This window comes from Pleurodeles waltl, chromosome 4_1 (genome assembly GCF_031143425.1).
Source record: "Pleurodeles waltl isolate 20211129_DDA chromosome 4_1, aPleWal1.hap1.20221129, whole genome shotgun sequence".
NCBI lineage: Eukaryota > Metazoa > Chordata > Amphibia > Caudata > Salamandridae > Pleurodeles > Pleurodeles waltl.
This window is the reverse complement of record NC_090442.1, coordinates 600475675-600492023: the sequence shown is the minus strand read 5'-3', so window position 1 is coordinate 600492023 and position 16349 is coordinate 600475675. Positions and strand designations below refer to the sequence as shown.

General features: G+C 39.7%; 1 protein-coding gene across 2 annotated transcripts in view; it reads right to left on the bottom strand.

Moving 5' to 3' along the window:
• Positions 1-6568: 6568 nt before the first annotated feature.
• HCFC2 (host cell factor C2) overlaps positions 6569-16349 on the bottom strand; it is a 218503-nt gene continuing 208722 nt past the window's right edge. For both annotated transcript variants that reach the window (XM_069228999.1, XM_069229000.1), the window contains exon 13: positions 6569-9695. In XM_069228999.1, coding sequence (XP_069085100.1) covers positions 9658-9695 — 38 coding nt within the window. In that variant the 3' untranslated portion in view covers positions 6569-9657. The remainder of the gene's footprint in view (positions 9696-16349) is intronic.

Sequence of the window (16349 nt, the reverse complement as noted above, 5' to 3'; positions counted from 1 at the left end):
ACAAGAACGTAATTTTATACATGGTTCTCTCATCATGCCTGACTGGACTCCAGGCTCACCTCTTACCAAAAAACTGTTTACTTTCTTCTGTTAAGTAATCTTAAGTTCCCAAAAGGAAACACATACTTATAAATAAAATGAAATGCAATGCTTGCAGCTTTCCATCCTTATGTGGTTGATACACTGATTAACACGGTCTTTTGCCAAGTATCAGAATCGTGGGTGCTGTAATTAGGCACTACAAAAATACCTATTCTGCAGAGTTCACTATTTCATGAGCAAGTTACTCCTGCATCATCCTGAACTTCACTGGTTGTAAAAGGAAGTAAAGGAGTAAAAGCACAAGGTCGTAGCCACAAAAATAAATGTATCCCCTCTTTGAACCACAAGCCAAATAGATCTAAGTGAGTGGGAGAAGCAAGCGAACCAGGCAGGGTTTTCAGAAGATTGCTCTACCTGTGTGAATTCCGAAATTTCCTTCCTTCCTTGTTGCCATCCTTCTTTCATTATTTTGTCCTCTTCTCAGTCTTTTGCCACAATCATTTCCTTTCTTCTTCCTATCCTTTCTGCTCTTTTCTTTATCCACCTTTGTCTTTTCCATCCATTCATATTTCTTTTTATCTATCCTTCTCTCGTTTTCATTCATTCGTTATTATACTTTGTCTCACCATCCATCCCTCTAAATTACCTCTCCATCAATCTCTTCATTCATCTGCCTTTCAATCCATCCACCCTTAACTACATCCAACCATCTCATCATTCATCCATCCTCTCTCCATCTTTCCTTTTCCATTCAACAATCTGTCCTCTCCTCCAGCAATCTAGCCATTCATTCATCCACCTTTGCTTCTTTTATCCATTTTCATCTCTCCGAACCACCACTCTCTCTTCCTTCCACTGCTAGAAATCGTTTATTGAGCTCCTTGGAATTTAGAGTATGTGATAAAAGTTGAAGAAACCATAAATCACTTAAAAGTTTCACTGCTCAAGGACAGCCAACCTCCGTTCAAACTGCTAAAGTGGGGGTTAATGAAACCCATATATGTATCCACCTACTCTTATTTGCAAAACTGAACCTGGTGGTGTTTGCCTGCACATTTTTCAACAGGATTTTCCTGACAAAACATGCAGGCGAAAACTGTGAGGAGTGGTCTTAGCTTCAGTATGATTTTCAATCGTATTTCGGGCAGAATATTGTTTCCACCGGAACTGAGAACACCAAAACTCATAATGGGTCCCTTAAGTAGGGTAACAGAAAGATGTGTGATTAAAAGCACGTTGGAACAGCAAAACTGCAGTTATGTAAGATAAAGAAAAACAAACAAGTTACTATATAGGTGCCACTCCTGCAAACTGCCATCAGTTGCTTTTGAGAGCATCTGTACCCTCAGATGCAGAGCCTCAAAAGTAAATTGGTGTGACCAATGTGCAGATGCCTAGAATGGGGATCTTATTAATGGACAGATTCCAAACACAGAACAGGGAGGATGAGAGGGTCAGTGCGGAATCAAGGCTAGAGTCTCTACCATGTCTAACAAAGGGAAGTAACTTGTTCTTCTGATAGAGACTTCTAGCTTCAAATTCCTCACCTTTTGAGTAGTCGCCAAAGCAGTACCTATTTGGAGGTGGGTCTGTGGATGGACTCAAACCAGAAAGTTCTGCAGGATTGAGCATGCAAAAAGCCCCTCCTGCCAACTTTGACTATCTAGAAAATAGTGTTTCATGAACGTAAGAGGCACGCCTATGTAGCCACCTGGCAAATGTCCAGGACAGAGACTTCAAGTACCACAATGGTAGCAACATAGGCCCTGGTAGAATAAGCAGTCCTTCCAGAGACTGCTTTTAAGCCAATGTGTAAAAGATCTTAATGCAGACATGATCCAGGGAGAGATCGTTCTCTTCTGCACTGCCCCCTTTTTCACTCCACAGAACCCCACAGGAGCTGCTGATCCACCCGTTTTTCTTTGGTACGATCTATGTAAAAGCTTAGCACTCTCTTGTGCTCCAAGCAATGGAGTCTCGCCTCCTCCTCAGAGTGGTGAGATGGACCATATAACACCGCCAAGGTGATGTTCTGACCAACATAGAACAACATCACAACTTTAGACAAGAAAGATGAACATCATCACCACCACTTTAGAAAAGGAAGATGTCCATTTCTGAAAAAAAAACAGCTTGACTGGGAAGGTGGTGTAGTATGGCAGGTTGGCACAGAGAGCCTGAAGGTTACTCACATGACGCACCAATGTTATGGTGGCGAGGAACACTGTCTTGAGGGTGAGAAAGCACAAGAAGGAGCTGTGAAGAGGCTTGAATGGAGTGCACACCAGAAAAGTAAGGATCAAGTTAAGGTCCCGCTGACACATGACAAAGGGAGAAAAAGGAACTTTTCAAAAAAGCACATTATAACTGGGAACTTTCACAAAGAGGGCTGATCAGGCAATCACAAAAAAAGTTGAAAGATCCAAAAGGTACATTTTAACTGTGTATCTATCAACTAAAGGAGAGTAAGAGGGAAGATGTATCTAAGCCTCCCTGTTAAAATATACCACATAAAAAAGTTGTGACAGCAATTTTGTCATATCAAGACCATCTGCAGATATAGAAGAAGATATGGAAAGGTCACCTCACCCACTTGTTCTTCTGTCATGCTTCATCACTGGTGACCTATCCTGCCAAGGTAGGTGAATTCAAGCTTGGTGAACCCAATCACTAAGCAGGAGTTTAGATAAATCAAACTGGAAGATTGCAGGGATACAGATTCTTATAAAAATATCTTGGGTTATACCACTAAGGATTTTCCTATTTATTAATGAGGTACCCTAGATCTGATTAAAAAATATTGTGGATGTAAGACTAAATAAATGAATTATCAATCCACTTTTATCTAGCCAAAATGTTTTGGCCTTCATCCATGCCCGTACGGGTCATTGGGCTTCACCAGGGCTTTAATTGGATCAATATCCCTGCCTAATTTACATTCATTGCCTGCATCACTCTAAGGGATGCAAATGATTGCCCAACCTACTTAGTTTAGTTTAGTACTTGTAAAGACACCACCCAAAAGAGTTCAAACAGTGGTTTTCCTAAATTGAAAAAGAAGCACCCCAAATTCAGTGGACACTACAAAACCACACATCAAAAATATAACTAGATGGTCCAAGAGAATAATGGCAGCCGTTATCACTGCAACACACCAAACGTATGCATACATTTGTAATCAAGCTCATCCATTGGTCTCACTTACCCTAACTTTGAGTTACTTTTGTATCCAGGACACTGAGAAGGGACTCTGCCCTGTAGTCACACACTTGAGGCGAAGACATGAGAGAAAATTTTGATTGAATCAGTTGATTTTAGCAGACTCTACAGGCTTAATGCCCATATTAGTTCCATACTATGTAACATGACTTTGTGACTGCACGCAAAAGCGACTAGGTGGATTTATGACAGCAAGCATAGATAATATTCTAACCATAGGTGTGAGGGTTGTTTTCTAAAAAAAAAAAAAAACGGTTTAATCATGTGCCCCATGGGTAGTGCATTTGTTGTCGAGACAAAGCAATATAATTTTCAAACATAAAGACATTTAATGTGCAAGTTAATGGAATCCAGTGGCAGGCACTTTTTGAGCTTCCTAGTTCATCTAGGTGATTGCTCCTTTTTTTACATATCAAGTTTTGTTATGTACCCTCAAAAAATTAATTGATGTCTTTTTGAGAGAAAACAACATAAATTACATACAAACTGACATCAAAGTCGAGAGTTGATCAGGTTTCTGCACTGATACTCAAACTATAACTTGGATGGCCATGTTTGATATTAACGATTCTGTTGGTCCCAACTCTAAGGTTGATCATATCTCAATTATGCAACTTCAAGTAGTGAAGTGTTTCTCACTTTTAACGCGTCTCGCCTCGTCAAGGGTGTGGAGCCTCGAAATACCTACCAGTGCATTGTCAATCTGCCTGTGATGTCTCGTCGTACACAGTGGTTTGGTTTTATAGGCTAGTCGATGCATTCTCAGGCAGTGTGTCACATCATCATGTGTAGCACGCCGCCTCATCCTATCACTTGCTGCCTGTTGCGGATGTATGATGCGAGTTGTTACTCTTTAATGCCACAAATATACTGCATTTTTTTACTTCCTCTGTGGCCAGTAACTCTTTTTCTATTTTTTTTTTTCAAACTAGAAGTTGTATGTTGCTCAGTAAGGGTCCTTTATCGAGAGCTGGAAGTGCTAGTTTTTCCCTTCTACATTTGTTGGTCAATATTAAAAGAAATCTGTGTTCTTACCAGGCATACTGTTATGTGCTGTTATTCCGTGCTGGGGTTGGATTGGCTGATGGTATGCAATACCTCTGCCAGTTTTAAAGTTAGGTCAATATTGCAGTTGAAATTGTCAAATCAAAGACATTACCCTGGCATTTTGTTGATCACCTCAATAAAATTGTTGTGAAAGTAAATTGTACGGACAGAGTCTTTGCTAACACCTTGGAGGTGTGCATATTGGGACTATACAGTAGAAGCAAAAAACACAAGGTTATATCAGCGGCGGCCACCGCAAATCTCAAGGTGAGGGGTGGGCCGGGAGAAGGACAAGGACCTGGGGCCTAATAAAAAAAATAATAATAAAAGATAAAAACTATGTTCCCGTCGCCTGGCTCCTCTACCCTTCTTCCCAACATTCACTGGGACCAGCACAGGCTCCTCAGCAATCCTGGGGCTGTTCTCATGCTAAACCTAGCATGAGAGCAGCACCAGGATTGATATGAGCATCTTGTTCTGCCGCTCAGACAGTGCCCTCTGGTCTGTGCAGTTTCTCCAGCTTGCTGTGTAGCACAGCCGGGTTGGAGAAACCTAAGTGCGCATATGTGTTTGGCTGGCATGAGACAGCTGGCCAAACATACATGCACACATAGTTCAAAGACTCCACTCCCCCTCCCTACAGGACCCTCCCGTGGCCCAGCCCCGCTCCTCCCTGCACATGCTGCTAGCTGAGCCAGCAGCTGTAAGATAAAACAATAATGAAATATCATTAGATTTTACAGCTCCAGGCTCTTAGTCATGGGTGCGACACTCCTCCGTCATTGTGAAGAAGCTGCCTCTTGGTTACATCCATATTAGTAGACTTGGGATAGATATTAGCTAAGAAGCTAACTACGCACAAATGGAAAGCAGCTGAGCCGCCACATATCATGTCCTGGGTGAGGTCGCTGACTACCTGGGCACAGGCAGAAAGCATTGCTATGCATAGGGAAATCACATTAAGACTCAGCAGAACCACAATAGCTAGCAATTGGGAGGCAATTATGGCTGGCCTACATACTGATATGCCTGGTACTTCCCACACACCCAGATGTGGTGAAATGTGCATTTCACCTCATGTAGCACAACTCACTGACTCACTGATATGACATTGAATTCAACATCGCAGGATAGCCTCAAAGATACCAGACCTGTGCAATCCAACCGTATGCCAGATACTCAGCGCTATATGGGGTGGGAGGTATGATGGTAACAGGACTAATGGGCTAACTAGTTTCACTGTTATGTTTTGTTTAGCTCTCTAGTTGCCCCATAGTTGGACCATTCAATAGTTCATGTCTGAAATTGCATAATTTGTCTTACACTGATTATATGCTCTAGTATGCCCACACAGATGTACACAATTGCTTGTAACTGTTATTTAGCTCTCCTTAGCTGACCTCATTGTCGCTTTGTACTAAGTGCAAAGATTATCCTGTATCCTTAGCAATGCGGTTTACTGTGTATGTCCAGGGCAATTAGGTTGCAAGCTACCATCACTGCACACAAAACTGTTACCATGCCTGTACTTTAGTAAACTGTAATGTGGAAAACAGCAATAAAACAGATTAAAAAAAATAATTAAAAAATTGTTGTGATTCTGATGAAATAAGAGCAATAAGCATTTCATGCAAGGCTATATTAGCATGAGGTAGTTAATGGTGGTTCAACCTTGCGTGATTTTAAGGACCCAACTTTTTAGGTGTTTTGTGTTGCTACATGTAACCACGGCATTCTCTGTGACAGGGCCAGAGCGTGAGAGGAGATCGGATTCTGGGGAGGTATCAAGGTCATTAGCCTACTTTAGATTGCCACACGAATTCTCCTTGTGATAATGTTGGCTATTCTCATCACCTGCATCATAGTTGTTATCCTTATCTATGCCGCACAGGGATTTCAGGGTGTGCTGTTATCGTTATGGAGGCAGATCAAGCGAGGGAAATGAACCCTCAACAGTGGCTGTGTCGCCACCTATTGGCACACAGAGGCACTGCTGAAAAGTTTCCGAATCTGGTCTGATGCCTGGGCAATATTCAAAAGGTGAGGAATCCACAGCTAAAAGTGTCTATCGGAAAAAATATTACTGATGTTACTACGAAGCAAATGTTTACGTTGACAGACTGAACATTTTCAACTTCCAGGGATTATGCACGTTAAGGACATAACAGACTAGGTGGAACACACAATAGGTTTCCCAATTAAAGAACAATGCACTTTTTGTTGTTTTCAGACGCACTGTCTAAAGTAAAAAGAAAAGACACTGTATTCCTCATTTATATAAGAACACACATATATTTTAAACATATAAAATGATATCAACACAGTTTCAGTACTTATGAATGACATAGGTTTAAAAAGGTGCAAATTATCTGAAGAACGTATCAAAACGGACTGTACTCAATAATGAAATTCTAAGAGACCTTAACTGACAGCAACGTCACAGTCACAGACATTTCCTGATCCACAGCGTTCACAGTACAAAGAAAACAACACACTAATCTAATCTTTCCTCAGTTAGAACCTGCTTTGTAAAAATGATCTACTTTTTCTACCAAAAAGGGACATGGTAAGAAGTATATTTCCTAATGAACACCAACCTTGAAATGTATCAGGTTAGACTAGACTGCACACGTTTAATTCTTGAAAGCTTATCAGATTGCCTGCATTTTGGACTTTTCACTTACATTTTATGAAAAGAAAACTCTGCTTGGTACATTAGACATATTATTCTATCACTGGCTACACACATTTAACACATACACATTTCGATAGGCAAGACACTATGTTACTATTTGTACAAGAAAACTAGTCGCAGATTCATATTTCTGGTGCTGTAACATAATTTAAGTTGGCTGTTTTAAAGTATTCAAAGCTTTCATAGCAAGCTGTCAAATAGAATACATAAATCCTGTTTTTTATAATTATTCTTCCTTGTAGAAAATGCACGTCGCCTTTACAAAAAAAGACTCTTAAAAAGAGGCTCTCTTAAAGCACCTAATTGAAAAAGCAAGTATGCTAAGAGAACAGAAGCAGCACAGTTGCATTTTACACTTGGAAGATAGTCTGAATTTTGCATTGTTACTACGTGAGAGCATTATGAAACCATTTTTCCAGCTCGCCATATGCATTTTTGAATATTTATTAATGTTTGACTGCTAGGTTTCCATCATGCCCTTAAACAATTTGTGAAGAGGCAGTATAAAGTTGGAAGCAAGAAAGGTTTAAAAAATCTGTACCTGCTTTATACAAAATCTCTTGCTGCGTACTGCAGAGAGATGCAGGGGAATCGCTAAAAAACAGTCTAACCAAAGGCAATGTATGTAATTTTGATAACCGAGACAGTGGGAAATTTGTTCTTTATAGATGAAAGCAAATCAAAGCGAATGATCATAAACTCTTGACCCTCAGTGTTTGTATTAAAACAAAAAATCTTTACACATGATTTTTTACTTTACAGGAGATGTTAAAGTATTAAAGTCCAGTAAAATTAGTCTGATTTACTGCATTAATGCTGTGCTCCAGGTACAATTCTCTGAAACGTTTCAAGAACATGACAAAACATAGTTAGGGCATAACTGCCTGTGCATAAATTGCAACGGAATAGCACCAGCGACCTCTAAGACTTTATAACAGTTTAGATTGAGTTGCAAAAGTCCCTGTTTATCAAGCATGCACCTAACAAATTTAGCACCTTCTAACACATAGCTAACATTAACAGCTAGTTAGATCCCTTGCCTATACTATTAATGCTGGTTAAACAAAGGTCATGTTACAGTTAAAACATCAATATACAGTGAGATTTGTTTGGCGAAACTGCTTAAGTAATATGTTTAAATTAACAGTAATTCAAAAGTGCAAAAGAATGAAGATGATACGAGTTACATGTAAAAAAATAAAAACAGCATATATAAAAACAAAAAGTAATTCTTTATAGAATTGTCAGTTATGTCTGAACTTTCAAACATTAAACAAATGATGAGGCCACAGTACCATTGAGAGGAAGACCACAATTTAGTAGTCTACCTGTGTTTCCAACAATCTTCTGTCAAGCCTCAAAACAGATGCTACCCCAGGGGAAAAATTACAGCAAGAGACTGTTTGATAGCACCTCCCTGGAGCAAAGTCCTGATCTCTTTTGACTGAAGGAAGTCAATGGAATGCCAGCTATGTTTGGAAATAGAAATAAGGCTATTGATGCATTACCATATTAATATTAAGGTAGCATACCTCACAGCAGTATCGGCTATGAAGGCCTGGCTGGGACTCAGAGCAGAGCCAGTTGAGAAGCCAAGGCATCAAACTGTGTATGCTGCAAGAGCTAATCTACAAAACAACATTTTGATTAAATCTTGGAGTTACTTAACAATACGTATCAAATCCTAAATGCCAGCAGTGGCCTATTATCCCTTACAGGGAAAGTGTTCAACTGTCACAAAACAAATGCTCCCTTAGGCGCCTTACAGATGAAACAACATCTTTTGCATAATATTTAGGGTATATATTTAAATTAAAACAGGTTTTATAAAATGGTAGAAAACTTCTTACTCATTACAAAAAACATATATTAAAATATTATATACATTTTAAATTAGGTGGTAATGTAGACACACATACATACATGTCTTGTTTACAAGTTCAATGTGATTTAACTACAGCATCTGCACAATATCAAAGGAATTAAAATTGTTCTTAGACAGTGACATTAATATTTCAAGCTAGCACACAGTGGCAGGTGTTGAAAGGAACAGGCACTAGTGCACCTTGAATTATTGCTAGCATGACCATCAATTTTCATGTTATCAAAGCGGGAGTGTCACAGTCTACTTTTCATACCTTTGTAAAAACTTTCTATCATGATTTAGTATTGTGTATAGTGGGCTACTTTAAAAAACCTTTTTGCTTTGAGGTTAAGAGCTGACAAGGTGGTTCCTAATAACACGGACCTTGTTACCACAATTATTGCACTGTTTTATGATTAACTTCTCCCTTTTTTTAACACAGATACTGTCTGAAATCAAACATTTAGAAATGGAAGGACAGCTGTAAACATTCACAATGCTTGTAAGCAAATCTTACAATCTTGCAATAAATATAGTAAAAACGATAAACAATAAAAAAAAGTACAAACATGAAATGTTTAAATTTAACATGTTACAAAAATATTGAAAAGCATTTGTACAAAGAACAATGATTAAAAGAAGTAAAAGATAATGATTTACATAATGTTACAATGTTAAACTGCAACTAAGGTTTTTTTCCATTCGTTGCCGGTGGCATACAGTATTTTTTTTTTTTTTTTTTTTTTTTAAAAGGCACTGTATTAGTAATGTTCCTCTTTGACGATGTCTTCTAGTTTGATTGTTTTGACGTTGCTGCAACTGATGCTCCTGTAAAAAGTAGATAAAAATAAATGTAACACTGGTAATTTGGAGAAAAACATAAATGACGCATGCAAGCACATGGATTTGATGTTCTATTGGATACTCTCTTTTCCATTGCTTAACTTTTATCTTAAACTATTCCCATGATCAGAAACGAGATTCTGGCAAAGTGTAAACTTTGCGAAGATTCTCGGTGGGGCCAATGTATGGAGGGCACAAAAAAAAAAAAACACAAACTACCACCTCCATTAATAAACTAGTGTTTATTGCACGCTTTGCAATATTATCATACAAAAGTTCCCTACACCTTTTCCCTGGTAGAAAAGAAAATTTCAGAGGAAGCTCAAAAGGCTGATGAAGATTAGGCTAAAATATGTAAGGATAAGGTTATTTTTCGAAACTATCTTATATCTTCTCATGAATACAACACATTGGCACTGCAGGTCTGTCACATTTAAAATACCTGCAGTCCTATAAAACTGGGTAGTGATCCCTACTGAACATATGAATGAAGTGCAGTGGTAGCATGTGTGCAAGTTGCATGCTCCATTTGACACCCCCTTCCTTTGTAACCCTGCTTAATGATGTTAAGATCACAGATGGTTGACTCCTAACAACAAACGGGTGATATGTAAAATTTGCATTTCCAATGTGCCTTGGGTTCAATGACTAATCAGAAAGATGGATGAACCATTTCAGGTAAGAATGAGTGTTGAAGGAGTGAGTTCATAAAACGAGCAAGCAAGATGGAAAGTGAAGCCATACATAACAGATTACGCCCCTGGGAAAGGTACTGGCCAGGGAAAAGACCCCTGCACCCTCGAGAGGGTGGGTGGGTAGCTGGGTGGATGATGGGAAGGGGGGCAGGAAACCAGAGGACAACCTCAAAAGTAAGACAGATGGTCATTAGGGATATCCTGAGCTGCTGGTTTGGGATGCATTTGGGTGAGATGATCTTCCCTCAGCACCAGAAAATTGGATAGTACTGAACATGACAGGCAACAAGGTGTAGAGGTCATGTAGAGAGCAGTAAGTTGGTCAGAGGTGCTTGTCACCACTACAGCCACCAACCCTGCAAAATGGATTAAGCACTGTGCTGGTTCCATATCTCCTTGTAACTCTCCCCACACTCTCCCCTCTTGTCTGGTGATCATTCAGGTGAGAGCCTATATATCCAGAGTACTAAGCTAGTTCAAATACCAAAGCAGTAACCTCTCAGTGTGACCCAGGGTACTGCACTGCCTCTCATGCACACTGATACTATTCCCCAAACTTCTGTGAGTCACTAAGCTAAAGAAGACCTAGGTATAAGAATGAAAGACACTCATGCTATATTGACCGGTTGCCAAATCGTATGCATAAGATGTGATACCCTGGGTATAACTCTATACAAACATGAAACTATGTCCTACCCTGCAGGCTCATCCACTTGTAAGCAAGAGATTACCAGGTGCTAAGGTGGGGACAGCCAGTATTCAATAAAAACAAGAAAGATGAGTACCTTATGTCAATTATCATAGTCTGCATACTCACATTCTCAGACAATGGACATGTGCCCAATGCGGCAGAAATGGAAGGCGCCCTATTTATTAGGACCACTAACTCAGAAGTAATACAGGTACTAAAGAAGCCGCAGCAGAACCTCATAACAAACAAGTCTTCATATACTGCAAGGACTCCATACACACAGGCTGGTGGAATGACGATAAAAGCATCCAGTGGAGCAAACATCTCTTGTCAGAAGACTAATGCAGTACCACAGTTCTCATTGAATTTGGCAGATCCAAACAGACTGTAAGTCCTGCACTGTCCAGTAAATCAGGAACAGTAGTTTTGACACTACTATTTTATCTCTATTGTTTTTTAAGAAATACAATACAAGCACAGCCCAAACAATATTACTCAACAAACACTGCAAGATAACTGTACACAGTCCAAATAAAATAGAAAAGGAAAACGTTTAAGAATCATAAAAACAAAGCCTCACCACCTTGAGGCTCATTCTGCATGTATCTCAGGTTGCTCTTTACCAAAGTTCACTTCTTAACACCAAGGAACTCCACCTGCATAAAATAATGGCAAATGCAAGGAGCTTGTTTGTAAATGTGCTTCTCTAAGTGGCACTAACCTCAAGAAACAGAGCTCCCATGATAGCAATGGAGATCACCCACAAGCCTAATACAAATGTTGCTGTTTTGTTCCAGAAAGACACAACTTTGTTACAAACAATATAAATGAACCTGACACCTCTCCACATTTGGGACAGTCTTCTCCAAAACCAGGACTGAATTTGCACATAATCTGGGGAGTCTGGTATGCTCTATGTGCACAATTAATCAGGGCACCATCTAGCAACTAACTACTGTGTACCACTGATCATCTTCAATTGCATCCCCCTCAAGTCTTCCTCCAACATCTCCCTCAATTGAAGCATGGCATGCATCTTCAAGGAGCCACTTCTACCAAGCTGTTACACTGACAAGGTAATTGGTAAGGAGACCCAGAAAGCAGGCAGCTACAGGTACTTTGTTTAGGAACAAGTCAGGAACCCTGCCAGGAGTTATGATGTAACAAGTTGAGCCCACATCTGCAGACTAAAACTTCAACAGGTATAGAATACTCCTACTACTTACATCATTTATTTCACATTATTCACAACATTCTACACCAGGCTAGGACAGACAAGAAACCATTCAAACCCAACAGGATCACACTGAATGGGTGCATTTCTGGTGCACATGAGCAAGCAGGCCAACTTTCCTAAATTTGGCCGAAATACAATCACATGCTACTAAGAAGCCTGAGTTAAGGATACCTCACCTGAAAAAATCAGCAACCACCAGAAAGTAGCCCTATTCATAAATTGTTTCCCAAAACAGAGTAACAGAAGCCCTCACACTGGCAGCCCTTCCGAAAACCAGAGAATAATGGGTAAAAAGATGTCCCCTGGACAGGCTTTCACAGACATATAGATAAGGCTATGGGACTTAAACTCTCTGTGCCAAAGTTTCTCAAGGTTTGAACATATAAATGTAAGTATTTGTACATGCTTCTGGGATAACAAGTAACCCAATGCAGGACAATCAGCAGTTTCATCAATTTTACCAACCTATCCCATGGAGGCCTGCAATTCAAGTCACTAGGTAATGTGTATGAGCAGCAGTACAAAATACTTCTGGCACTGACTTTCCTTCTGCCACCCACTCCTACATAAATCCAAGGGAGGCAGACCCAGGGTACCAACTGCAGTCCACACATCACCCTCACCACAGAACAGGTGCCAGAGAGCATTCATACCTATTCCCAGAACTCCATGGGCATGCATTAAATGATGAAAAGCACCCACTGGACCTTAATAATGTAGGCTAAAGCAATCCTACCCACCAAAGACAAAATTAGACTAACTTCTGTACCTTACTGATAAGCTACAGTACATTACATGTGAAGAACTTCCCCAACGATTTGGGTGACTAAATATCTGGTAGAACTAATCATCTCTTGAAGTTCATTAAACTCTGTTACATTGGTGCTCTACTTGGGGTAAAAAAAAAAAACTAAACCAGCTCACCTGCAAACCAGAAACTCGACCAAATTGCTCAAATGTACTCTAACATTCTATAAAAGTTGTTCTAGAGTCACAAGAGAGTTTCATCAGCATATAATGACATAGCATGATCCAGCCAAAACTCCCATTTGATGTGAACTTAAGTCATCAACTTAGCCAAATCATTACAAACATTATTGGATACAGAGATCATCGCTGGCTAATACCCCTGAGCAAAGGCTAGACAGGTATAATCAGCTTACTGCTCCTTGCCCTAGCTCTACCATTTGCATTCACTAGGGACACCCAAGCAATGAACTAATCCCCTAGACTGAATCACTTCTGTGTGCAACTGAGAATGGGGATTCATTAGGGGACTGAATCATGAATTAGCTTCTCAATGAGCAGAAAGTGCTGCCTAATATTGAAAGTTGCTTTACAGGTGAATAAACCATGTCTCATCCTCACAGATTGGACAACCCATCACCTTTCACAGTCTGCCAGCCAGGGTGCTGACAGGATTCAAGTAATCTACATTGATCATGAACAATAGGCAATACAATCTGCACCTTGAGGAGTCGTTTTTTCTGTGGACTGCAACAACCTCATAATTTATAAATTTTGCTTAGTAGAGGACACAATGCTTTGCAGTGACCACTGACTGATTACATAAAATATTATTCATATTATTTGAAACATTTGCCTATCTACATAATATAGCATTTACTCTATTTTTCAGACCTTTAAAGCGTCAATAACTACTTCCCTACGTTCAGATGTTTCTGACAAACAAAAGGTAGCTCACTTGCTCTGCTTTCTCTTTCTTTAAAAGCATTTGGTAAGGAAGGATAATAACATGTCTTCTTCTTGCACAACGTGGTTATTGCTTATGGCATTATCACTCAGGTGTTATGTACTGAGACATCTCTTACGGGTCTGTGAGTTTTACAGACTCTCACTATCCATCTTAAGACTAACTTTGGGTATGATTTCCCCTTTTTCCAACTAATCTTTACCACTCACCATTATTTTCTTACTTTTGCAACACATTCTCTGGTAATAACAACTGCCCCCTCTCCCTTCGCTTTGGTCCACCAAATTGTACCTATTACAACATTTGCATGTGTTTTACAGCCTTGAAAAAGTCTGTGAGCAAATCTTGAGTTGGCTGTATTCATTGCTTCCAAAGTCGTTTTCGACAACTACTGTATCAATGTCTAGTTATACTCTATGTCATGCTAGTCCTGTAATTAAAATGACTGCAGCAGATGCTGATATTTGTGGGAAAAATGATCCTTTCAAGACTAGAATAAACTGTAACTTGATCCGTGCTACTAATTGTGGACTGCTGATTACATATGTTACATTCATTATACCGCTATTTTGGTCCTTTACACCTTTAGTGTTCTCCAGTCCATTGTCTAGTTTAGTGTGTATAGCACTTCACTGCAGCCTAACTGCACTCTTAAGGTAGCACTGTGATATATGCTTTCTGCATTATTGTATTTTCTATATTCTTTATGACAGCCTGAATATCAGTAGGGATGTGGGGGTAATTTTACCCAATCTTGCCAATTGTAAAGTAGACCTAAAGATCTATATAACGCTTCTTTAGGGTGACCTTGAAGATCAGCCTTGATGATCAGCTTAGTCATTTGCTAAGCACCTACCTGAATCTACTGCAAATGATCTTCAGCTGCAGCTTTGAAAAATTCCTCAAAGATCTGGATGATCTACAACTTATCTAGCATATCTCTCCTGACTGCACAAATAGTAACCAGTACCAGTTCTGCATATTCACAATTGTCATGCAGCTTAGCTATAATAAAACAGTGGTCATATTATCCCAGATGGGCCAGTCCTTCAAACAGGAATGCCCTCTTCCCTAACAGTGCCCCTTGCATAGCTGCCTCTGCAGTAAGATACTTTTCGGAAAAAACCTTGATCACATCCTCCGTGTTAGAGAGTCTGCATGTCAGGTCCTTCCTGTTATGCAAGGGGGTGCAGAAACATTTACTCTTAAGTCACCTTGAAAGGTTCTCAGATATTTGTTCAACTCTTCCCAGAGCCCTCCTTGGCATTCAAAAAGAAATCAATAATTTTCTTCTCCACCTCCAGCCTAAACGGGCCATCAGAAACTTTTCTTATCTAAAAAAGTCAAGTTGTAGAAACAATAACTCCAACGGCATGCCCACAATCCACTAAAGGACTCCGATATGAAAGATCTAACCCCGACCAATGTAAAGCTAATGTGGGAAAAAGATTTGTGTGGTGCAGTGTAAAAAGATTTCCCCTAATTTGCACATAAAAGGATTTTTACAGTTCGAGCTGTATCTGTTCCATAACAACTTTCAGCATCAGCAAACTACTGCAAGTGGTCAACTCCAAAAGGTCTGTCAGGATCAGTGTCTAAAATACAATTAAAATTAGTAGACCATATAACTGTCACTACAAGCAACACTTCAGTCATAGACCCAAGAAATATGCTTTATTGACACTGTAAGCATATGAAAACAATAGCTACTTTAATCAGCCATGAAGAGCATGCCAACATACTTTCCTGCCCTGTAAGGTACCACCCTGTGAAACTGCGGAGGAACTCTGACTCATCCCAAAGGACCACAAGCCTTTCAGAAGAAGAAACTAAAGAAAACAAAGTGACACGTTTTCATGTTGTGCATTGAGGCGAGTCTCCTGTAGTTGAAATCTGCTGCAAATCCATTAAGTACAACCATATGCAAAACCTTTTAACTACCCCCAGGAAACTGAAAGGTACAACAGCTTATAATGCAATCTATCATACTAACAAAGCTGGAGTAAGTTGAAATGACAAATCCCTCCTAAAAATGTAATCCTCCAAAGTTTTTGACAGGATCTCTCATCACAATGGATATAACATATTCCGGCAGAACACCCTCTCCCCTACTACACACCAACCCCCAGCGTCAACAGCAACAATAAGAATAAAATTGCTGGAGACATTCCTTCTACCAACTTCCCTCCCTTCCAACATAGTACTTATCAGCAAAAACTAGAATCAAGAACAAGTCCCAAAACAGCAGTCAAGGATATTAACTTCACACCCACTCCTTAACCTTTAAGTATGGGTGGGGAAC